The following is a 25589-nucleotide window of genomic DNA, read 5'->3' on the forward strand; positions in this document are numbered from 1 at the left end:
TTGCAATAACCAAAAGACAGGAAGTCACAATAAAACGGAGAAAATGAAGCCATAAAAACACGAAAGTTTCCAAGAATAAAGTAACTTCATGAGAACTTTAAGTTTTATAGACCAGGAAATCTTAGCATGAGAAGCAGAACTTTGAATTTAAATTTCTGGAGTTTGACTCAAACTCCCAGAATAATCGTAGACAAATGAGTTTGGTTTGTTTTGATCCGGTATAATCTGCTAATCTGTTCAGATTATAAATCCTGATTACAATGAAGAAAAAATAAAAACAAGAATCCAAGATTTTTGACGCCTATTTTATTAAAAATAACTTTCTAAAGATGCTGGGGAAGATTTAAACCTCAAAACAAAAAAAGAATAAAGGAGAAGATAGACCTAGAAGAGCTAGAACATGAACAGAGCCGTCTGCAGTTCAGTTAGATGCTGATGGAAACAGGAAGTACTTCCTCTGACTTCCTGCTGACCTCCATGTTTACACGGAGTCGCTCCTCAGAACCTGATCACCAGTTTGGACCTGAAAACAAGAACCAGTTCAAATGTTTCCAGGCTGCATCAGATCAAACAAATAATAATCCATCACTTTATTAATATTTTACCATAAAAAGTAAAGATATTGATATAATTATTCTGCTGATAAGTCCAACAGGAAATGTGGAATATTTTTGCTAAATTTTCTACAAAATAAAACTAAATGTCCTGTTGCACTGAAACACTTTTATTGCCTCATTATAAACATTTATTGGTGTTAAATAAATAATAGTTTTCAGTTAAATGAAAAAAATACATTTAAAATTTCAGTAATTATTCATTTTTTAGCTGTAAATACAAGTTTCACCACAAACGGAAAAAAAAACATTAAAAAAATCTTTTGTCCATTAAATGTAAGAAATGAATAGTTTCTGAGCGTTTATATTTCTAATTTATTGTGAAGAAAATAAATCCATTGTTTATTGTTTTTACAACAGCATCAGTAAAAATCAGTAAATTAAAATGAGCCTAAATGGAAATTGGTGTCCTGCAGAAGCCTGTTTAAAAAGGTTTAGCATTGACTAAAGTGATAATTGCCTAAAAAATGGCAAGGAAGTTTCCAGAAATCAATTTGGTTTTTGGTGCCACTTGTTATCACATTAAATACAACAAAATTAAAACATACTCAAACAAATTGTTATATAAATATATATGATGGTATTTGAGTTGTGAATGTTAGAAAAAATAACTATTAATATTTATATATAAAGTAATTAATTGGATTAATAGTGATAATTAATCTTCAATTAATTCAGTAATCAATCATTAACTGCAGTGTAGAGACTCAGAAAAAGGCAATTTACTAATTAAAAACATTTTCAGAGCTGTAATTAAGCCAGAACTCTAAAATAAAAATATATTTTGCATTTAAAGATTTAAAAAAAAAATGTTTCAGCTAAAACTCCTCAAGTGGCCATTTCATCTTCATCTGATTAATATTCACTAATGTTATTTTATATTACTACATTAGTGGCAATAAAATGTTTATTTTCTAGTTTAAAAAAGTAATTTAATCTGTTTCTTTACATATTTTAAATGTCTTAAGTGGCTAAATTAAAAATCTGCAGAATTCATCAATTTCTATTATCCAATGAATCAATTAATCACCGTTATATCGGTGTATTTACCGGACTCAAGTTAAAAACATCGGCCGATACCGATACGTTAACGCCGATAAATCGTGTTTTAAGGTGACGCTACCTGCCGGGTTGCTGTGCAGGTTCTGCCTCTGGTTTCCAAAGTGATGATTTCTGCGCTGCGTTGCCATGTTGGGTCGGTGAAACGCTCCCCTCCTGGAACCCTGCAGCACAACACAACCATGTTGGCGGTTTCTACTTCCTGTGAGCAGCGGCTGACTTCCTGTGGGCCTCACCATGCTGCCGTCTCTCCTGCGGTTCTGCTCTGCGGGCCAGAACCCATCCAGGTCCATAGGCGGCGTCAGGTCCGGCTCGCTGAAACAAACAAGAGTTAGCCGCGTGTTTTCATCCTGGTTACAGTTTCCCAGTATGAACTGACCACTGGGAACGCTGGGAGAAGCTGCTGCCAGCGATGGTGACCTTCACCGCCTCCAGCTTCTCCTGACGCCGCCGCTCAAGGTCGTGCCTGAGGTCGCCTGGACCTCGCTGCGGCTGCTTGTTCACTTCCTGTCAGTGGACGAACCGTGTGTTAGAGACCAGTAACCGTCACCAGTTTAACCAGTTTCACCAGCTTCAAGCCCACCTGCATGGATCCCAGTCTGAAGAAGAGCGGCTCGTCATCCTCATCATCCAGAATAGAGTCCATGTTCAGACTGAAGCCTCTGGAACCAGAACAAAACGTTACGCCGTCGCATCAGCAGCCAGGACAGGTCTGAACTGGAAGTGATCTGCCGCCATCTTGGTAGGCAAAGGCAGCAAAGCATAGCTGAACCACAAGGCTTACAGAAACAACAAATACTGACGCTAACGACCAATATGGAAGAGAAATATATATCAACAAAATGGCTGCCGTTGGGATCGACCCCGGAAACAGATAACAGATAATCCTCTGATCTCCTCCGATGACATGAAGAATCCTGACAACATGGAGGAGCTTCACAGCCTGAAATCCTCGGACACATAAATGCTCAAACGAATTTGTAAAGGACCTACGAACTCTTGGTGTGAATAACTGGCACATAAGCTAACATGTCCGTCTTAGCTAGCAGATAAAAGCTACATTAGCTCAGCTACGTTTGCTAACTCACAGCATGTACTGCAGTAAATATCACTGATATTTCTGTTAGTACTACACAGAGGTGGGTAGAGTACTCATGTAGCTGTAATGAACTTATTCTGTTTATAAGTTAGACAGGAACGAGGCGAGAGCTAGTTCTAATCTTCTGGGTTGTTTATTGTTGTCATAGCAACTGCCTACCAAGATGGCTGTCAGTTACAAAGTTCCTGGAAGTGTGACGTGACGGGAGAGCGAGGTCACGTGACCCGACCTGTTGGAGCTGAACCTCTGGTGCAGCGTCAGCTCCTCCAGCTCGTTTTCAGCGTTGCCTCCTTTCTGAGGCGCAGAGAAGCGCTCGGTGAGGGTGACCCCGTCACCCCGGAAGTACTGCTCTGTGGAGACAGGAAGTGACACGTTAGACTTAGAACAACATGGACTTCACTGTATACAAGGCTGGGTATCGCCAAAAACATAATTTGAGTCAATTAAAGCGTAACTCCACTCCACCAAAATAAAAAACTTCTGCGAAGTGGGCGGAGCCAATAGACTAAGGGGCGTGGCCGAAGGTTGGGTTTCACCAAGTCAACTTTAAAACTTTTAAGGACCATTATGAATGGAAATTAAATGAGATGAGAGGTTAAAATAGGTCGATACAAAACATGTTCAGTACATTTTTCCAACAAAATCATTCTTAGATGATGAGATTTCAGCCTAATTTGAGAATGAGCAGCTTATTTAAATCCAAATAAGCTGCTGCTGGCCACGCCCCCCAACTCTACATCTACACTCATGCATGAAAATGGCTCCAAACAGATAAGCAATTATACAACTGTACATCTTTGAAAAGCAAAAATGGAGCCTCCTGCACAACCAACAAGAATGCAGCAAGTGGTTGCTGCGTTCTTGTTGACTTTTTGTTGCAAGTCCACAACAAAACATCTTTTCCAGCAGTCATTGTACAGCGCATACAGCAGTAAAACCAGCTCACCAAACGGGTTGCAGCTCACTTGGGTTGCTTGGTAACCCAACTTGGCTATGGTTGCTAGGTAACAACTTAGCTACAGTGGCTAGGTAACAGCGCAGTGCCTGCTGATTTGTGACGTTACTTTCCAGAAATTGTCAAATTGGCTCATTTTCCAGACGCCAAAAAACATTAACTTATTTCCCAAAACCAGTTTGATGTTTTGTTTTAAGAGCTTGGTCTGTTTTTAGAAGCAGAAGAAACCAAAACAGAAGTACAGAAAGGTGGAAAATGTGAATTTTCCTCAATAATTTTCATTGAAAAGCTGCTTTCCCCTTAAATATTCAGGTTATCTGATCCTATAAAGTATTTAATGCACATTAACCTTTGACAAAGTGCACCAGCGTGATGATCTCCTGTGCAAAAGTCCCAGTGTGCGTGGCGTTCTCCCGGTACGTCCCTGAGTGCTCCAGCAGGGGCAGGAAGTCGAGGCGCTGGCGGCCCACGTTGACCAGGTCCAGAGACAGCTGCCGGTCTGTGGAGTAGCAGAGCGCGCTGCCGGACGAGACCGAGCCGTCAGCAGAACAGTGAGCCACTGCTTTCTACACTTAGATTCAAACTACTGTCAGCCTCAAAGGGGCAGTATTATGACATTTCTAGGCACTTCAGTTGTTATAGAAATATATCAAATATGACTTAAAAGAAATCTGACTCATGTTATCCCTTTAAATTGGGCCTCTGTCTCTTTAAAAGCCCCTGCTCTTTCTGAAGCTCCGCCTCCAGAAGTCATCCTCCTCCATTAACCCTTTAACGGTTTTAGCAGCATTGCTCTGAAAAGTAGCTCTTAAAATGATCTCAGCAGATGTTTGCTAATTGCTGCTGGCTAGTCTGAAGGAGTTGCATCTTGAAGGCGGAGCTAGGCCCACCCAGGTGTTTTGCAGCTGAATGGTTGCCATGGAGATTAAATTATTTCTCAAACATGCATGAAGGAATCAAAACAACACTCCATGTTTGTTTTTGAAAAACATTACAGCAGGATGTAAAGATCAAAAAAGTCGATTTTATTTAATACTGCCAATTTAAAATTAAACTAAAAAGACGTTTCAACGTCTAAAATGTCTCTGAAAGACCAAAACGTTAACTTTCTCTACACCTAAATGCTAATTATGATGAATATTAAGCTGTAAACGGAGCAGGAAGACTTTTACCTTACCCAATAACTCACCTGTCCTCTCATGACTTCCACATGTAACTTTAGCTTTCATGAGTCAAACGGGGCAGTGAGGCTCGGCTGCTTGTTTAACAGGTTAGCTAAATCAGCGTAGTGGCGCTCTAAGGACAGGTATGGCTAACAGGTGAGTTCAGGTCTGGGTGAAAGTTCACACTTCTTTTAGTATCTCGTATCGGCGTTCTGGTCCAGATTAACGGCTTTCCAGCCAGAATGAAGCATCCCAGAGGAGGATCAGGCTTCCTCTTCATCATCTTCCTCTTCCTCCGTGTAGAGGTTCTTCTCCAGCTTCTGGACCGTCTCTCAGGTCCAGACTGGTTCTGCTTCTTCATGGTGGATCCATTTCTTCCTCAGAAGGCTTCAGATTGAAACACATCAGCAACATTATTCCACTTGTTTCGTCTTTAAGCTCCTTCATTTCACTCGTTTCTGCGGAAATGTTGAGTTTTATGATGGAGAACTTCCAGATTTTTCCCTGAGTTTGTTCTGGCAGGCGTGATTCTCACTGATTAGGTTAAAAGCACGGACAGGTGTTTCTTTAGGGATGAAGGGACGATTTCTCAACACTTGATTAGCAGGCTGGTGTTTGGTCATCAGATACACGATAATTATCCATCCTTTCTTTTATTGTCTTGATTGAAGCTCTGACATCCTGATTTTTCAGAATCAGCAGTGGTAGAAATCTCTCGAGTTGTCAACTGAAATCTCATGATTTCAACCCAACTTTCTCCTCCAGAGAAACCAGAACTGATCATTTTCTGCTTCATCATCTGGGTTTGGATCGTCGTTATTTTCCTGATCCCAGGAGATGAGGCGGACATTTTCCAGTAAAAGTCCGTTTGGGCCTTCAGGTATTCTCCTTTTGGAAGGCTGCGCAGACCATGATTGGCCAGATGGTTGGTGAAGATGCTCCTTTAAGTCCTAAGACGTGAATCTTAAATATCTATCCTGATTTATCATCTCAAGCAATTTGATGTTTTTGGAAGTTAAACGTTGCATTGCATCCTCATGGAAGAAACAAACAATATGTAGAATTTCACAATTGAGAAGATCGTCTGTTTTAATAAGAAGCAGCTTGATGAGTTGTTGGTAATCTGGACCGTCTTTTACACTTAATCCATAATAATCTCCAACTCAACAAAGAGGCCGTGTCAAAAGTGATTTGGAGAAAATCTCTGGTCTTTATGTTCTTTGGTCTGATCTTTTCTTTTTTTTCCTCTCTTTCATGTGTATTTTGTCTGCGGTTACATTTATGTATGAATGAAAATATTATTTTGCTCTTGTTAAAATCAATAGAGATGCTTAAGTAAAAATAAAAAAGTCCAGCAGTCTGCATCGTTTATGATTCGTCGTCCAGGTGTGTCAGAGTGAAGGAAGAACGATCGGCCATGTTCAGGTGTTTTATTATTCCAGATCCTCCGTCACTTTGAGAAAACTTTGTAGAAAATGGATCAGGCAGAACGTCTGTGATCTGCTTCTGGATGTTAAACCGTTAAAAATGAAGCTTCTCGCCTTTGATGATTGGTTCCCATTTGATTTCCACCATTTTCCTTCTTGCAATCGTCCAACTTCAGGTTTCTTCTCACCAGTTTTTCAGTCAATGTGACCTTTAAAAGCCAGAATCCCAGAACTTCCTGTCAGGACAGGTTTGAATTTCAGCAGCAACCAATCAACCAATCAGGCTCCTTCGTTCCTCCAGCAGCTTTGCTGGGAATCTCGTCTTCAACGTGAGAGAAAACGAAGCAGAAGACATGTTTCCAGTTCCAGCTTCCACAAGGAGAAGATCTCCAGGTTTCTTTGCAACAAAACCAAGTTCCTGGTTCCGGATCTCCAACCTGAACATCATGAGACCACCCATAAACCAGGATTCAGCGAGGGTTGAATCCTGGTTTATGGGTGAACTGGACCTCCGCAGGAATCGTCTGCTTCCTGTCCTTCCATCTGATAAACATTTTCTCAGCCAGACTTGGTTACTGGTTTCTCGATCGTTGGCTGTATGATTCTTTTATGACTTTTTATCCTTGTGTTTTTATGATGTAGAGCACTTTGTAGATGAAACGCATTATGGAAATAAACTTGATTGATTGACTGACAACAACTTTGAAGTGAAGCTTTCCGCCATGTTGGCGTCCATCAGAGCAGAACGAATCGTCTGGAGGATTCTTTCCATCATTTCACTCCTCGCGTCTCACCAGTAGGATTTAATCCAGATTAAAAACGACGTGAAACAGCAAAGTATGAAATAAAATCCAGCAGGAAGTGTCAGGTTAGCTGAGCGAACAGTTTGAATCGGACTTTGTTCTTTAAAAAGAACAAAGTCTCGTCCACATCGACTTGATCGCTTTCCTCAAACGTTCATGAGTTCTTGAGGCTCTGAGCTTCATCAGGTTTTATTGCAGGAAAAGTTTTATATTTCTCTCCTTTTTGTTAAAACTTGAAGCTTTCCAACATTATTCCTCCAGTTGGGACCAGTGGGATGAACTGGGGCTTTAAGGTGGAGAACGAGACATCATGGCGCTACAGTCGGACGTTGCCATGACAACATCTGGGATTAATCCAGATGAATTTACTGTTCCTCACTTCCAGATGAAAAACACACATAAGACGTGTTCAATTCCCTCGTCTCTTCCTCTTCGTCCTCCATCTTGTTATGAGAGAAAAGGACGATGAAGGCAAACTGCAGAGGAATAACTCGGGTAAGCTGCATTCAGCTTCTCTTGACCAATCCCTTCCTTTTCATCCTCCATCTTGTGCTTGTTTTTGAAAAAAAGTAAATGTGAACTTTCACCTCTCACCCCGGGTTGACCTGCATTCAGCTCCATCTTGACCAATCTCTTCCTCTTTCGTCGTCCATCTTGTTTTGAGAGAAAAGGGCGAAGTCAGAGGAATAACTTGGGTGAGTTACGTTCAACTCCATCTTGACTCCATCCACGGATGTTTGGATGTTCGTCCATCCAGGTTGTTTGTTTTGAGAAAAAGTAAGTGTGAACTTTCACCTCTCACCCCGGGTTGACCTGCATTCAGCTCCATCCTGACCAATCCCTTCCTCTTTGTCGTCCATCTTGAGTTTGTTTAAAGTCGAAGATGCACACAGAGGATTAACTCGGGTAAGTTGCGCTCAGCTCCATCTTGATCAATCGCTTCCTCTTTGTCCTCCATGTTGGGTTTGTTTATCAGAAAAAGTAAGTGTGAACTTTCACCCCGACCCCTGGTTGACCTCTTACCTGCTCTTGTTAACGGGTCGACTCATGTCCACCTTGATGGTGAGCGTTTCCTCGGTTACAACTCCCACGCCATCGTTTTGCGGCTCGTTCCATCCCCTTTTGGCCGGTGGTGGCGGCGGCCGTTCAGTTCGTTCGTTTGGGTCCAGGCTTTGGGAGCGGCTGTGTCTCCATGGCGACGGGGCGTCTCGGTCCTCCCAGCCGGGTTCGTCGTCCCTGAAGGCGGGGTAGCCGTGCCTCTGCTCGGCCTGTGGAGGGTCCACGTAGCGCGGCTGGTGTCTGTGGGGTCCGGTCCGTCCTCTCGGACCGTGGTTGTACCGCCCTCGCCCCCTCCAACGCTTGTTTCCATGGTTACCGTATCTGTGAGCCTCAGGGCTCCTCCTGCTCGGCTCCTGATAGCCGGGGTCCTGTGAGTCTTCGTGGAAATGTGGGCGGTGGGCGCCATCTTCCCTCCTGAAATGCTCCGACGGACTCGGCGGCCGCTCAAAGCTAGCATCATAATCGAACCGATTAGCATCGGCCTCCATGCCAAGGTCTCCGGCAAACCGCCCCGCGTCCCGGCGGGGAAAGCTGCCCCGACTGCGTCCTCTAAACCCACCTCTGGGTCTCTCCACAGAGTAACCGCGGCCCCCAAAGTCCTCCTCATCCTCCTCTTCCTCCCTGAACCTGTGGTGGCATAAGAGGAGGTGACATGGTTCAGACATGGAGACACAGCGACAGGAATATTCATGCATTACTGCTAACAGAAACGGGTTAAAAAGTAAATCATGCAATGACTCCTAACTCTGCTACTCGTTAGTGAAGCTAACAGGATTTGAAACAGTGAGGAATCTCCAGTTACGGAGGGAAAGGTGAGAATCCTTTGCAATCTTGATTTTCCAGATTTTGCTCCCATAGATTTACCCCGGGTGATCGGCGGCGTCCGTTTGTCGCCGAGGTCGTTTGAAATGCGGGTTCCTGTCGTAGTGTCTGTTCTGCTGCTGAGGGAACCGCCCTCCTTTCTCCGAGTCTGCCCTCATACCGGGGCTGAAGCCTCTGAACCCGCCCTGATCCCAGCCCTGATCCCGGCCCGCTTCCTCCCTCCTCCAGCCCGGCCCCACCTTCCTCTGAGGCTGGTCCGACCGCGGGTTGGGCGATAAGCCCGGCAGCAGCGGCGGAGGACCATCCCCTCTGTCATCAAACCTCTGAAAGTCGTCCCGCGGGGAAAACCTGCGGTTCTCAAAGCGCATGTCGTCGCGGTGAGGCGACGCCCCCCAGTGGTCAAACTCGTCGTGGTCCAGGTGTTGCTGGTGCCTGAATTGAGGCTCGTCTCGGTACAGAGATCTTCTCGGGTCGTCTCGGTACCGGTCCTCCCTGTAGGGGCCCCTATAGTCATCCGGACCCTCTCTGGGGTGGCGGCCCCTGTCCCGAGGATTCCCGTCCAGTTCTGCGATTACTTTCCGGGGATCAAAGTCCGGTTCCTCCCAGGGGAATCTCCTGAAACAAGACGCAAACAAACGTCATCAAATGTGACAAAATAAGAAAGGTGGAATAAATGTTGCAGTTTTACAGGAATTAAATGGAGTTAAGATCCTGAGTGAAGTTATCCCACCTACTGCAAATTCAACAAAACTGGTTTGTTTGTGCAATAAATATAGGGGCAAACTAATTTACCAGCGCAAATTCCTTAATTCCTTAAAAGCGAGCGGCACAAGAACATTTTTACTGTACATATGTAGCACAAACATTTCAGCCCAATTTTATTAGATTTGTGTAGATTTTAATTTAGATTTTGGGTAATGTGGAGAAACTTTCAGTAATATCTTCGAAGCAAACTAAACATTTTTGCTGCACAAATGTTCCACATCAGTTTCGTTAGATTTGAAGAAGTGGGGTAACTTTACTCAGGTAGATAAAATACCTGTAATGCGGAGATCTGGACCTCGGTCTGGACATGTTTTCAACCTGAAAGGGAAACATGCGATCTGATTTTATACTTTACATTCAGACACATGTTTAGTCAGCTCATGCAACTCTCGTATCCTAAAAACATTGGAAATAGTTTATTTCAGAAAGTATTTATATTTAAGTAATAATACAAGCTGAATTTGTTTCTGTTAATGGACGAATATCATCCTTCATTAACTGCGTTTCCACTGACTATATGTTTGTTTTTAAAATAAATTTGCTTAATGTACACATAATTATCCTTGCTAGCCTTAGCCTCTTAGCTAGGTAGCAGCTGCTGTTCTCTTACCTTTAAGCACGAGATACGTAGAGCTACGGAGGCTAACGCTACGTGATACGCAGACAAACAAACCGAAAATAAAGCTATAACAGCCTATAAATTAAGAAGATACCCCCTTGTTTAATAACACTTCGCATAACCTCACTAAATAGGTCGAATATTCTGTTTAGCATTGCATGGAAATGGCTGCACGGCCATCAACAACAAACCGCAGAGACGAGTTAGGCCGGACCGGCACGGCACTTCCGGCGAGGCTTTTTCGAAATAAAACGAAACCGTGTAAAATTATATATTTTGTGTGTGTGTGTGTGGGTGGGTGTGTGTGTGTGTGTGTCTGTGTGTGTGTGTGTGTGTGTGTGTGTGTGTGTTATTGTTCGAATAATTTATGAACCCATTTTTTTCAGCATATACTCTGAATTATTTATGTTAACCATTATTTTATTACAGTCTGCTGCTAAGTTTAAAACTACATCAGGATTCTTTTCATGCCACTTTGGGTTTTATCCAAAAACTTAGCAATTTTATTCAATTTTTGGCTCAGTTTTGTTTTATTTTTAAAGTCTAAAATAAACACCGTTTTTATAATAAGAATAAGAAAGGTTTGCATTAAGTGTCAATAAATAATTCTCAAAGTGTCCCTTATTTTAACAGTTTTATTTTTGCTGATTAGTGAAAAACAATAAAACTATCCACGTTAGTGATTATAATTGGAAATGTGAACCACTTTTTTTTATTTAATAAAATGAAATGTAAAATGTAGGAAACTTTAGATAAGCAGCCAAAGTCATAAAAATTAAATAAGTTTTATTTATTTATTTATTTTTACCTAAACTCTTTACTTAATTTTAAAAATGAATAACTTCCGGTTTCATGTTTCAGGCTTTTATTTTTTTATTTATATATTTTATTTGATCGTGCAACTTTACCACATCAAAAGACCGAGGGCAGTTTTAACGAAGTTTATAATCTGTCTTATTATTAGCAGCCCATGATAGAAGCACAGTGTATGTTTATTTTGTAAATAAGTAGGAATATGTTTTCAATATTTTGTAACGAAAACTGGGCATTTGTTTCAACGCATATTAAAACTTTTTAGGTTATAGTCGCTATTGTGAAAGTGTTGTCTTTTGGCACCCCATAGGCTCAGAGTAAAATGAATAAAACATTCAAGAAAACATTCCTCTAGAGCAACTGCTACCAAATAAAGTTAAAATAACTCAGATACTGCAATAAAAATATTTTTTACACATATTAATCAATAATTATCTGTACTGTAAGGCTGTAATCAGATATTTATATTAAATTAGATTCAATATTCAAGCTACTTGAATTTTTTCTGTTTTATCACTTCAGTTTTTCTGTTGTGAATCCAATCAGGAAGTCAAATCTCCAGGAGACATTATGATTGGAGGATTGTTCCCAATACACGAGAGCGTCAGCAAAACAGGACAGTGTGACAGGTACGCGTTTGTTTCTGCAGAATGTGTGCTGTTGGATGTATTGGTAAGTGATCGATGTATTGATCAGGTTCAGCGTGGCCCGCCTGGCCCAGTCTCTGATGATGGTGCATGCGGTGGAGGAGATAAACCGCAGCGGGGAGCTGGGGAACATCACTCTGGGTTTCCACATCATGGACTCCTGCGCTGACGTCACCACGGCGCTCAGAAACACGCTGTCCTTCATGAAAATGAACCGTGAGCAAAAACGAGTCTGTTTGCAACATTTATTAATCCACGCTGAAAATACGGGGTCCCATTAGGGACATTTTTTCTTTTGCAATAAATTGATTTGGCCGATTCTGTCGATTAAAGAGCCCGAAAACCTGTTTCTATTCTTAACGCTTTGGTGCAGAAACTAATTAAAATTAATCAATTTCTGTGTGTTTTTATGTTTGTTTGTGAAAGCTGGAGATGGAAATGCGCCTAAAAATCAGCTATTCAGACCACAAACAAGAAAAAACAATTACAGCTGTCAGACGACAAACAAATCAATTTCAAATAGTTTTGATCTTTTTTCCTTGTTTAGAGATCGAAAGTTCATGTCTGACATAGTTTGTGGTGCGGTTGGTTGTGTCCTAAAGAAAAAGATACAAAACTTCACACACACCAACGAGATGCGAGATTGGGAGACAAGGCAAAAAATAATTTTAAAAAATCCTCTTTGTCCCCCATGTGGCTCCATTTTAGTTTATTTACAAATATTTTAGGCATCTTATAATAACCAAACAATTTCATTTTCAGAAGTCTTAGTGTTATATTTCCACTTTTACAGTAAACAAAACTGCCTTTATGTTTTGGTTTTATTTTTAGCAAACGCAACAGATTGCCAGCACTCGCCCCGCCCACCGGTGACGGCGGTCATCGGTGATTATTACTCAGAAATATCGATAGCAGTGACCCGGCATCTGAACCTGGAGCAAATCCCGCAGGTATGATCACTAAACATGTTCAGACTTCTACACATTTTTACGTTTTTCCCCACATATATCAGGGATGTTCAAACATTTTGCACTGAGGGTCAAAATTCCCCATGTTGAAAGTATTAGGGGCCAAAATTTTCTTTTTTTTCATTACCAGCACAATAATAAATAAAACACATATTTTCTTTTACCTTTTTGGGTTTATTTTTATTATTGCAAAAGTAAACATGTTCTTCTACAACCTTTGTTGTTTTTGAGTAAGAACGTCCTTGATGTTTGTGGCATGACTTATTATTTAATGAAAATATAAATAAATAAAACAAAGGCAAATTAAAGAAAAAGTATTTGTCTTTTACTTAACATTTTCTGATTAAGCAGATATAACTTGCCAAAACTGCGTTCTGGGGCCACACAAAAATCATAATTTTTCTGATAATCATTGATGCTCTAAAATTTCCAATATTGTCAGTTTCGATTAATTCAGTGGTTTCCAAACATTTTCTGCGCCCCCCCCACCCCCACCCCCACCCCCCTTTGGATTACAAATGGCTGTCTGGTTGAAATGACGCGTGTGAGGGGGGGGGGCGAGGGGGGCATCGACTTTTTGGGGGGCAAAATGAATGTACGTAGCTGAAAATAGACACCAACATCGGTAGCCTACAAGCTACTTGTTAAGCTTAAGGTTCAGTACTGATGTTAGCTAGTCATCTTTTAGCTAACATTAGCTAGTCATCTTTTAGCTAACATTAGCTAGTCATCTTTTAGCTAACATTACCTGCATCCAGCAGTTTTACTCACCTCAGTCGGTTAGTTTGGGGGAAAAACTGTGAAAAGTTCTTTGCGTTTTGCTGGTTTGCTGCCGTGATTCTAACCCAAACCTACGTAGCTCCGCCCAGCAGCAGCAGGTCTCCTTCACAGGTGGAAACCCAGCGCGAGCGTGTAGCGCTCATGTTGCGTTTAAAGGCGGCTCGGAAAAACAGGTTACAACATGTTAACAACGGATTAAACAGTTTTAACAGCTGATAAAAGTGACAGAGGACACAAGTATGGGAAGTGTGGAAGCCTCTACTGTATCAAATTGACATAGGAATAACAGAGAGTTGGCCATTCTAAGGTAAAAACCCAGCGCATACAGTGTTCATGTTTTGTTTTTTTTTCATCCAGACCGCGCCCCCCCTGCAATGACACGGCGCTCCCCCTAGGGGGCGCGCCCCACAGTTTGGGAACCTCTGGATTAATCATTGATTGAAATGAAACATAACAACTAAATCAAAATGCTGTTCATATAAGAATTTAATGACCCCAAAGAAAAATTAAATGTTGTAACTCATATTAATTCAAATTCTTCAAAGAATTACGACACCACATCTGACAGTGACTTTCTGATATTGTCCACATAAGTTACGGGGCTACATCGGGTCTCCTCAGCGATAAAACTCGTTTTCCAAGCTTCCTGAGGACGGTACCGCAGGACGACCACCAGGCCTTCGCCATCGTTGAAATCCTGAAGAAGAACAACTGGACCTGGGTCGGCGTCGTGGCAACAGACGGAGAATATGGCCGCTACGCCGTTGAACGCCTCCGACATCATGCGGCCAAGAACAGCATCTGCTTCGCTTACATCAACTTCCTGCCGGAGTTCCTGGTCGACGTGAGCCTGAACGACTCCATCGCAGAAACCGTGAAGAACATCACTGACAGAGAAAACGTCTCTGTCATCGTGTCCTTCGCCAAACCCGACCACATGAAGTCCATTTTTAACAACCTCCTTGAAAACGACAAGGGCAAACACAAAGTCTGGCTGGCCAGCGACAACTGGTCCCAGGCGGCTGATTGTCTGGATATGAAAACCTGGAGTCTGAACGACGTGGGGACCGTTTTTGGGATAACGCTCAAATCCGGAAACACGTCCAAGTTTAAGCGGTTCCTCAGGAATCTGGATGAAGACTCAGATCTGTGCCAGAACAACCCGTTTCTGTGTGACTTTTTAAAAAGAAGCCCAGACGCGTCTTTCCAGTCAAAGATCGAAGAGTTGGCCAACATGTCGTATCCGTACGCCGCGTTCAGCATCGAGCTGGCAGTCAGAGCAATCGCTGCAACTGCTAAAGATCTCTGCGTCGACAAGGAGTGGAACATCTCCTCATTACAGCCTGAAACGGTACGAAAACACATCGATTTTATACAAAATAACACCATTTTAGACAGTTTCTTCAAAATGCGTTGAGTATTCAATGAATCTTTTTAAATTGTTCTGCTTATGTTAACTCTATGGCAAAAGTCTCAAATCTCCGCCTGGATATTTTTGCTTATTTTAATTGTACAAAGTTTTTTAAATGTCCTGTGAGTAAATAATTTTGCCAATTTCTCCATAAAAACTGGAACTTTCTACACCTAACAGTTATTTAAATGTACATGAGCCATTTGAACTGAATACAAACATGCTTCCTGCAACGGCGGGAGTGAAATTACCGTAATAACCCAAAATAGGCTTGAAAGCGCAATGTCTCCCTTTCAGAATCCGTTTAAATTTTTCAGATAGCGCAAAGTATTGCGGAGTTACGGTACCGCAAAGTTGGCTTTTAAAAATGTGTCGACACATTTCGGTAATTGTAAATTAAAAGATGACACGTTTTTAAATATTTATTACATATAGAATTATGAAAACATGAATTATCAATTATTACAGATTTTATTATGATGTTTTAATCACTGAATTATTGCTCTGCAAATACACAAAATCTTTCCAAGAAATTTGGTCTACTTAGCAGTGCCAACGTCTTAGTACAATTGAAATAAAACAACAATAATTTGCAAGTAGCTTGTAAGTTACTTGTTTTAAGTTAATAATTCCTTAATACTGACGTCACTGATTTTAACTGTAATTTCAGTTCAGAGACGCTTTGAAAAGCGCAAAATTCTCCATGGACGGGAAAAAATATTACAGCGACCTTGACTCGGGTTACGATTTAATCCTGTGGAGGTCACCTTCACAGAATACGGTGGATATGAGCTACAGCATCGGCCGCTTTGACATAGAAACAAAGAGACTTTACATCAGCAACGTAATTGATCAGATTGTAAGTATCTCCCTCAATTGGTGAATTTTTTTTTCTTAATATTTATTCCTTTTTAAAACCCCAACATCGTAAAATAGTGAGGAAGGAGGAGGATTTGATCTGACATTTATAAATGAATGAATATCATTGTGAAAATATGACTGAAAATTCACCCTTATTTTTTTTCTTGTGACAGACTAAACAACCCAAACTAAGTTAATTTTTGCCTGTGTAACTTTACGAACATTTCTTTATTTACGTTTTCTGTCCACAGACAGGAGTGAGCTCCAAGTGCTCCACATGTTATCCAGGCCAAATGAAGGTCACCAATAAGGGATTTCCAGTTTGCTGCTATGGATGCAGAAATTGCTCCAAAAATGAATATTCCAACACCACAGGTGAGTAGTGGCTAAATAATGTAAAATAAAAATATAATTAAAGGAAATAAATGTGTATATTTGTGTTTTGCAGATTCTGCCCAGTGCTATAAGTGTGATGAAAACACTGAATATTCGGATGAAGGCAGCAGCAGCAGTAAGAAAAGACTGGACCTGTTCCTGAAATGGGGCGATCCGTATCACATCACGCTGCTAGCATTCACGTCTCTGGGCGCTATGCTAACGCTAACAGTTGGCGTCATCTTCCTGGCTCGCTGGAATACGCCGGTGGTGCGCTCATCGGTCGGCCCCATATGCATCGTCCTGCTGTTCTCTCTGCTCTGCACGTTTGGAAGCGCCAGACCCAGTGATGAGAAGTGCCGAGCGAGACAAGTTTTCTTCGGCTTGAGTTTCACTTTCAGTTTCCTGCATCTTGGTGAAGTCGTTTAAAATTATCTTGGCCTTTGAGTTTGACCCAGTGACCCAGGATGTTCTGAAGAAAGTCTACAAGCCCCCTGCTATAATCGCACTGTGCATGGCAGGTCAGGCGGTGGTCTGCACCGTTTGGCTGAGCTATAAAGCTCCACAGAAAGCATCAGAGATGAAAAACGTCTCTGGTTCTGCAATGAGAATTCATATCCAGCGTTTGGAGCTATGCTGGCGTATATCGGCCTTTTAGCAATCCTCGGCTTTGTTCTTGCTTTTAAGGGAAGAAAGTTGCCTCAGTGCTACAATGATGCAAAATTCATCACCTTCTCCATGCTGATCTACTTCATAGCCTGGATCATCTTCGGCCCGGTTTATAAGAACGTTAAAGGCGAATACAATCCAGCCGTGGAAATGGTCGTCATTGTCATCTCCGCCTACGCCATTTTGTTTTGTCAGTTCTTAATAAAATGCTACATCATCCTCTTCAAGCAAGAGAAAAACACGGAGGCCGCATTTCGACAGGAAGTGAGGGAGTTTTCCTACGGCAGCGACAGAGACGTGGAGGGAAACCGTCCGGACGGAGTCCAGAACGCGGCGCTGTCCCTGGAGTCGCTGCCCCTGGAGTCGCTGTCCCTGGAGTCGCTGCCCCTGGAGTCGCTGCCCAGCCCGGAGTCGTTTCAGCCTCTGAGTGACCGGCGCCGGTCCACAAACACCGACACCCAGCCGTTCTTCCCCGTCTCAAACGCTCAGCCTGCCTTACCATCCAGCGTCCTCAGCTTAAGAAAGAAACCGCTGCAGAGATTTTCAAGCTTGCCAACATAAACAGAGTTAATTCATAGAAACACTGTAAAAAATTATGAGCTGCAGTCAAAAATGCTCTGCAGAAATACCAAATAACATTTTCACAATTGTAATTAGACACATTAGTCATTGTTCTTATGTAAATTACTTATCCTATTTTTCTACATGGGTCAATTTTGTTCATTTTATGCTTCAATTTTGGGTCTCAGCTGCTTCTAAAAACAACCCAGCCTTTATTTTTAACAAAAAGTCAGTGCTGTTTCAAAGACCTCCCAAAAGTAAAGTCACATTCAACTGCGCTGTTACCAAGCAACCCCAGCGGACCTCTGCCCGTTACCTAGCAACTCAAATGGAGTTCCAGCATGTTTGTTCAGCTGGTTTTATCGCTGTATTTGCTGTACAATGGCTGCTGGAAAAAACTCGTGTTTTGGTGTTGGCTTACCATCCAGAAACAACTTGCTGCATTCTGGTTGGTTGTGCAGGAGGCCCTACTAATGGTTTTCAAATTTGTACAGTTGCATAATTGCACATCTGCTTGCAGCTTATTTAGATTTAAAGTGACAAGATTAGAACAGCTCATTCTGAAAGGAGCGCAAGACAAAAAACTCATTATATAAAAATGATTTTGTGCAAAAAATGTAAAGAACATGCTTTGTATAGGCCATAGACCGATCCAAATCTGTTCAAGGAAGCATAATAGGTCATCTTTCATTTCTAAGAAGTGTTTAAATTATTTGATAAAATTCTGCAAATTTGCACCAAAACATCCAAAGAGGATTTAGTGACTAATTTCAGGTTAACATTCGCTATTTGGGCAAAGTGCAGGTGGTAGCAGAGTGAAGGACTGTACAGGGTCTACTAACAGAATACAGTGGGGAAAATAAGTGTATGATACACCAAACTAATTGATTACTGAAATAACCATGAACTAATTTAGTAATCGATTAGTCATTAACTGGATGCTCCATAAAAATGTCCATTTGCTGAAAAAACTCCAACATATTCAGAGCAGTAATGAAGCCAAACCTGTAAAAAATGTGTATATTCTGAATTTAAGATAAAAACACATTTGTCTGAAAATATGTTCAAATTTGCCAAAATATACTATGTTTTTGCAAATGTTTGTTTTTTTATAAAAAAAAAAAAATAATGTAATTATTTTTTGATTTGCATCTTTGAACATATTTTCCTAATATTGTTAAAATAAATGCTTAAGTGGTTCAATGAAAAATCAGCAAAATTGGTAAATTTTTGTATTTGATTAATCGCTCACTTGTCAGAATAATCAATTAAATAACTGATTACTGAAATAATCGTTAGTCGCAGCTCTAGATACACAATTTGCCCACTTACAGAATTTTCATCATAGGTTCATCTCAACTGTGAGAAAAAAAAATCAGTTTTTTTCATGAATTTGTTCTCATTTTCTGTTTTTGCAGTGCAGTGATTGTAATTTGATGTATTTTGCACCTTAATTTATAAAGTTTGTCTTTTCCCTGTAGATGTAGTTTAGAGAATTAATGTATCTTTCATTTTATTTGGTTAAATAATCAGAAAATTGATATTAAGGTGTTAATATTACCTTAATATTGGTATTAAGGTATTAAGGAATCTTGTGGATTAAATGTAATTATTTGATTCATAAATACATCTTTTTAGAAAATTTGCAGATTGTGATTGAGTTTTCTAGCTGCAGAGAAAATGATTAATACTTCAGAAGTGATTTTTGATGATTTATGTGACAAAATGTCTGTTTGTTGTATATAAATGCGGCCAGCTCACTGAAGGAAATGGTTTGATGACGTTTATTGTTCTTTTTCAGCAAGTATCCATGCACCACATCTACAATGATATATTCCACCAAGCTGCAGTGTCACAGAGTTTAATTATTAGGATAAATGCTAAGTCCGTTATGTTTATACATGGGGACCAACTGGTTTCAATGATGTGCAAATTTATGGAGAAAGACGAGCCGAAGGTGAGACAAATGTTAATAAATGCACTGAAATTCAAAAGTAAAGGCTGTTTTTTCTCCCAACGCAGAGCTGTACATCACAGTCTGTTCAAATCCGTGGGAATAAATAATGGATTTTAAAGAAAACATCATAATTATCCATCTTTTAAAGTCTGAGCTGCTGGTAAATAATTAAAGTCAGTTGTAGGTTCAGATAATTTGGTTTCTGGATTATTGCAGAAACGATCAGTGAGTTGATGCACAGAGGTTTTAAGGCCTCAGAGGTGACGGGCTGTGAGGTGCAGATGTGGAACGAAACTACCGTCTGCGTGCGCCAGAAACTGCAGCTTGTGTGGTTACAGTCAGTGCCAGACAATTACACTTTACATCTTCATCCTGCAGGAAAAAACACAGAACATGGAGCTGTTTCCCCTCCGTTTCCCTGCAGGTGGAACGAGAAGCAGCAGCGAAACCGAAGCTACAGGCTACGTGTTAGCATGTTTATATGACCGTCTGCTGGGAGTTTAAACAGCGAGTCAGGGCCAACGTGGACAGAAACAAGAGGAGGACATTTCTACCAAAAACTCAATAATTTTGAGACCAATCTCAGAGAATTTCTACAAGAAACAAGGAAATTTCAGAGTTTGAAAAGTCAAAAATATGCAACAAAAACTCGGGAATTTTGAGAATAATCTCTTTAAAAAAATAACAACAAGGGCATTTCTGAGTTTGAAAAGTTGAAAATTTGCAAAAAACAAATGAAAAAATTAAATCTCAGAAATTTTTTAGCAGAAACAGAAATTTCAGAGTTTCAACAGTTGAAGGTTCTGAAAGCTTCAGGAAAGTTTCTGAGCTCAACCTAAAGGTTTCTGAGTTTTTTGTAGAAATTTTCTGAGCTGTTTGGTGTAAATTTCCTCTGTTTTTCCATCTGCTGTGGCCCAAAGTCGCCGTCGTCCTGTGCAGATCGGGTGCGTCTGCAGCAGTTTGAAGGTAAACGGCGTCAGAAAACACCGACGCTGTGGAACCGGCTAGTCCGGCTCGGAGATGCTACACGTCGGAGCGGCTCTGCTGATCGTCCTGCAGTCGGATCTATTTACAACGTTTGGAGAAGCTGATGCAAACCGGGCTTCATCAGAACCTCTGATTTATGGATGAGCATTTACAGTTTACACACCCGAACCTTCACACGTTCATGTCATAAATACGTTGCTGAGCAGGCAGGAGTGTTTGTTTTCAGTCAGAAACATAAACTGGACATTATTAGCATGTTTCTGTGAGCTGGACTTCCCCGTCTGCGCCGCCTCCGGTGCGGTTCGGAAACACGGATGAAAGATCAGATGCTAAACTTTGTTTCTGGTGGGAAGGATGACTACTGTTGCAGAGGGAGGTGGCTGTGTTTGCTCCTGTTGTAGCTCCTGAAACCAGACAAGAAACAAAATCAGGGGCTGAAAACAGAATTTAAATAAATTTAAACGTCTGGACCGGGTTCCTAAAACGATTCACTATTTCTACAGCAAAATTCAAGCATTTTAATGGGAAGTTTTCAAACTTTTCCAAAACTTTGGAGATAAAAACAGTTTCAAATCATGATTATGTACAATTTATTATTGCTATTAATGATTTCTTGTTATTAGGGTTGAAACCATCTGATTAATCGTGACTAATAATGATTAATCACAATTAATCAGATTAATCGCGATTAAAATAATCAACTAATTCAATAATTTAGTAATCGATTAATCGTTAATTGCAACAACACAAAATTTAACAAGTATTTTTTAGTTTCTAGTTAAAATATTTCAGTATATTTGAAATGAGACAAAACTTACAAGTAACTTTTCAGCAAGATATGGAAACTTAAAAAATCAATAATTCCTTAATACTGATGAAAAACTACTAGATAATTTAACTTAGAACAAGACATTTTCCCATTTTACAGGTGAAACAATCAACAATCAATATTAAGGAATTATTGACTTGAAAAGCTCCTATAATTTGCTGGAAAGTTATTTGCATGTTAGTTTTGTCTTATTTTGAATGTACTAGAAACTAGACCAGAAATACTTGATAAATTACAATAAATTTGTATTTCAGTGCATTTATGTCTGTTTAAAAAAAGAAGCATTTTAATTTAATCAGCTGTTATTTTGTATCATATCGGTCGATACTAAACCTCAGGTATCGATATCAAAGTGGAAAATGTGGATCTCTGCGTCTCTATTTTACACAGAAATCAAACATTTCCCTGAGAAGCTCTTCAAACAGAACCTGAATTGTTTCGGAGGACTTCCAGAACCAGTACCGGTGTTAGACGTCCAGTTTGCTCGGGCCGACGCTGTGGATGAGCTGCGCGGACTCGGAGGCGGCGCTGTACGCCTGGATCAGCAGGTTCTTGTTGAGGTCTCCCACGCCGCTGCCGGCCTGCAGCCTGGGGTACGGCGGCGTGTCGGCCCCGGGGCGTCCCCGCCCAGGGGCGTCCAGGTCCATGGGCTGGTCGGGTGGGTAGCCGTCGGGCCCCTCGGCCACCGGGGAGAACTCCTGAGCGCTGGCCTGCTCGTCCCTGGAGACGGGGCTGATGGAGACAGATGGAGAACTTACAGGAACAACGACGACAGAGAGACACAACGTTTAGTTCAACACCGGGAATCACTTCACTGACAGAAAATAAGACCCAACGCTGATCCCCAACCACACGTTACTCACTGAGGTTTCATTTAGCAAACATAACAGATTTACTGGACGATAAACTGTCGCAGAAGTTTATTGCGATAAACGATAATATCGCTGTTTGAGACCAATTCCAAGTAATACAATACAGCATATTCTCAAAGATGAATAAACTTTAAATTCTAATGAATATTTAACACTGAAACTGGAAGAATTTAAATACCCAAAATAAATAAACAACAAAAACAAATTAAATGAATGATGAAGTCTCTGTAAACAAAATTGTCTTAGTTGAGACCAAAACAATGCTGGAGATTTTCATCATCCAGTTTGTTAAAGGGAGAAAAGAGAAAAACAATAAATCATGCAAATGGAAATTATTGAGCTCATTTTAATTTACATGCTATTGATTGATTTGTTATTGCAACAGACCTAATAACCAATTAGTTCATCAGTACTTTGCATAACCACGCTGCAAAAAACACAAAACATTACCAAGTATTTTTGTCTGGTTTCTAGTGTAAATATCTTGAAATAAAACTAGCTCACATTGTTCCCTTGAGTTTTCTTATCAGATCCAGGTTCAGTTTATTTCTCTGTTTGCTGTTTGTAAGTCTTTTCAGATTTTACTCATAAATCACAACACTTTAAGTCTTAATTTACATTTAAAGCAAAAACACAAATAAAACCACCAAAAATAACAATGTTTTCATCCATTTTTAAATTTATTTGAAACAGTGAAGCTAACTTTATGGTTTTTGAGTCAGTTTTAGGCAGTGCTGTAATTCACGTTTCACCAGTTTGAGTTTGCGGGTTTACCTGACGTCCATGGACTGGACCCCATCAGAAAGCTCGTCCACAAAGCTTTTATTCTCCAAGGGGCCCAGCATGATGACGGGGGCTTCAGCCGGAGTCGGAGCGTCTTCCTCTGAGGCGCCAACAGCTTCAGCTTTAGCATCACACACTGTAAAAAACCCCCAATAAAATAACAGGGAGTAAATATGTTTATTGATCTGAGGTCCAGTTCAGCAGCTTTTATGTGATCAGGAATAAGGAAATGAAGCCATCATAGAAAAAATGATGAATACTGCAGCAGTGAAGCATGAAGGAGAAGCTTTAAATCTGCACTGATCAACATTTCCTCCTGCACCGCCGCTGCTGTTCCTCCTGCCTGCAGACAGGGGGCGACGTTTCTCTGCTCATCTAACTGCTGAGTCACACTGCAGACTAAAACTGTCAGGAGGAAAATATCACAGGAAGCAGCTCTGGAAAACCTGGACATGCATCTAATGATGAAAGAGAATCAGAAATAAACTGTGCAGATTGTGAGATTAATTTTTCTCCTTCATCAAGGTGAAGTTTTACCTTTTCAGTCATTTATATCCCAGACGGTCATCAGGCAGACACCCTGATGCTTTCCAGATTAAAACTTTCCTTCTTCATCAAGCTGATAGTTAAACTGGTTATTCTGAGCTATCTCTGTAATTACGCTGCCACTGGAGGAAACAAACTGACCACTTCTCACTTGATACTTTTTCCTACTACTCTCCAATTTTGCGTTATCTGGTGTTTTTTCGACTTTTAACTTTTTGTTCTCTCAGTGTCTTACAAGGTTTTTTCACAAAAATTGCAACATTTGTTATATTTTCAGCTGCTGCGATTTACTTTCACAAACCAAAACCTTTAAAAAACCTTTTCCCCTCCTGTCCTGTGGGGGCGCTGGACCAAAAACCCCTAAAGGAAACGACACAAAAACCTCTGAGACTCTGAGCGCAACTTTCTTCATGAAATGTAAACAAACGGAGGCGTCAGATTTGAGCAGTTAGAGGATTTATCTGTTGTTTTTAGCTAAAGACCACGAGCCATTTGTTGCGCTGCGCTATGCTAATGCGTTTGTTTTGGCTGTATTTACCCAGAATGCCCTGCGTTGTAGTACACTTCCTTCTTTTGGAGCAATCTCCAAAAAGTCAGAATCTGCCACATCTTATTAGGGGTTAATTGGCCCAAAACATGAAAATAAACTGACACAGTAATTTAAAACGGTTGGTTGACTGAATATTTACCTGATGCTCCAGATGGAGAATCCACTTCACTCTTCCTCGTCCTCTTCATAATCTCTTCAATTCTCTGTAAAACAGATTCAACATAAATAGGGCTGAAATGACTAATCAGATTAATCAATTAGTGAAATAATTTAGTCACTGATTAATCAATTATACAGACTCCAAAGAGGTAATTTGCTGAAACACAGTCAGAGCAGAAACTAAGTTAAAACTGTACAAAAATATATACATTTAGCATTTAAGTTGAAAAACCTTCTTAGTCTGGAAATATATTCTACTTTTTAGCTTCGCCTGGTTCAAATTCAGTGAAAAACATAAATAAATCTCTTATTAAGCACCTTTTGCTGTTCAGTTATTAATCATTTAACAGATAAAACTTAATCATCAGCTCGACGTTGATGTGAAGTTGAACAGAAACGGCTGAACATGTTGATGTCAGAAGGATTTGATTAGCTGCAGACGAATCCAAAGCTACAAATGACCAAATGTTCACTAAGGTGATGTTCCTATTGCAATTTATGCAAAAATACATTTAAAACTGAATTTGACTATTTATTTGCATTTTAAGGTGTTTCTGATAATGTATGTAAAAGGCTTGAAAGGTTAAATGAAAAATCTGCAATGATTGATTAATCGATTAATCGTTAGGATAATTGATTAGTCGTCAAAATGGTTGTTTGGTGATCAAAATAATGAATTAATTGTAAGAATAATTGACAGAATAATTGATTAGTAAACTAATGGGTAGTTGCAGCCCTGGTTTCAGGAAATTGACAAAGTATCTAAAGGTATTTTTAAAACCTCTCCTGTGAAGCTGCTTAGCTTGAGCTGCAGCTTTAATGAAATAATGATTAAATATGAAAAGCTTTCGGTCTGTTTTTGTATCATTTTACTTTGGTAACCTATTTAAGACAGAGGAGAACCGGTCTGATTTGGACAGGATCTGGTGGTCGCAGTGGTGGAGCTGCTTCTGTCTGACTGACGGAGGAAGCTCAGCGGTTGGTACCTTCTTCCTCTGCTGCCTCTCCTGCTCCTCCTGGATGTGCAGCAGCTCCCTCTCCTGCCTCTTCCTCTCAGCCTCCCTCTGCGCCCGCAGGAAGGCCTCCTCCCGCTGAAAGACACGCTCACTTTAAGCAGCCAAAACCTCATATTTACATTAACTGAATAAATAAAATTGTTTCTCACTGTCTAAAGTTAAATCAGACCAAAAGTTTCCAGGTTAGTTAGGGGTATAAAACTTACTTGCATTCACTAAACGCCAGAAAACTTGGCGAGAACAGTTTTTAGATAACTAAATTACATTTAGAACAAAATATCAGAATCAGTTTTAGTGGGCAGAATAAATTCACTCATAGTTTATGGACTCTGAGTATAAATATATAAACTTTAGAGCAGTGGAGTCCAAACCTTGTACCTGAGGGCCGAATTTGGCAAATTTAAACTACTGGCAGGTCAC

General features: G+C 40.5%; 2 protein-coding genes and 1 pseudogene across 6 annotated transcripts in view; 1 reads left to right on the forward strand and 2 right to left on the reverse strand.

Annotated features, from left to right (window-relative positions):
• Positions 1-291: 291 nt before the first annotated feature.
• Positions 292-10606, reverse strand: zgc:112982 (BCLAF1 and THRAP3 family member 3). 3 transcript variants are annotated; one of them, XM_014969975.2, is made up of 11 exons: positions 10377-10606; positions 10041-10084; positions 9044-9616; positions 8144-8806; positions 4077-4246; positions 3002-3122; positions 2257-2335; positions 2053-2180; positions 1910-1988; positions 1738-1837; positions 292-523 (listed from the first exon to the last, which is right to left on the reverse strand). In XM_014969975.2, the coding sequence occupies exons 2-11, from the start codon at positions 10073-10075 to the stop codon at positions 510-512; spliced, it is 1962 nt and encodes a 653-aa protein (XP_014825461.2). In that variant the 5' UTR covers positions 10076-10084; positions 10377-10606; the 3' UTR covers positions 292-509. The 3 variants fall into 3 exon arrangements, 2 of the variants coding, with proteins under 2 accessions (XP_014825461.2, XP_014825460.2); XM_014969974.2 differs by lacking the exon at positions 10377-10606 and having other exon boundaries at positions 10041-10114; XR_015765365.1 differs by lacking the exons at positions 292-523; positions 1738-1837; positions 1910-1988; positions 10377-10606 and having other exon boundaries at positions 2121-2180; positions 2932-3122; positions 10041-10114.
• A 1162-nt stretch (positions 10607-11768) lies between these two features.
• LOC106905263 (G protein-coupled receptor family C group 6 member A-like) lies at positions 11769-19257 on the forward strand (annotated as a pseudogene). Its single transcript, XR_015765514.1, has 8 exons — positions 11769-11827; positions 11874-12116; positions 12393-12424; positions 12677-12795; positions 14174-14944; positions 15675-15863; positions 16117-16240; positions 16314-19257. The product of XR_015765514.1 is annotated as a G protein-coupled receptor family C group 6 member A-like (transcript).
• Positions 19241-25589, reverse strand: part of map7d2b (MAP7 domain containing 2b) — a 16328-nt gene continuing 9979 nt past the window's right edge. The window contains exons 8-12 of one of the 2 annotated variants that reach the window (XM_088013137.1): positions 25140-25244; positions 24134-24197; positions 22890-23034; positions 21706-21975; positions 19241-20818 (exon numbers count right to left, since the gene is read on the reverse strand). In XM_088013137.1, coding sequence (XP_087869263.1) covers positions 21711-21975; positions 22890-23034; positions 24134-24197; positions 25140-25244 — 579 coding nt within the window. In that variant the 3' untranslated portion in view covers positions 19241-20818; positions 21706-21710. Of the gene's footprint in view, positions 20819-21705; positions 21997-22889; positions 23035-24133; positions 24198-25139; positions 25245-25589 lie in introns of both variants that reach the window. The other variant, XM_088013136.1, reaches the window with a different exon arrangement.

This window comes from Poecilia mexicana, unplaced genomic scaffold (assembly GCF_051168715.1).
Source record: "Poecilia mexicana isolate PSO_F unplaced genomic scaffold, ASM5116871v1 scaffold_15, whole genome shotgun sequence".
Classification (NCBI taxonomy): Eukaryota; Metazoa; Chordata; class Actinopteri; order Cyprinodontiformes; family Poeciliidae; genus Poecilia; species Poecilia mexicana.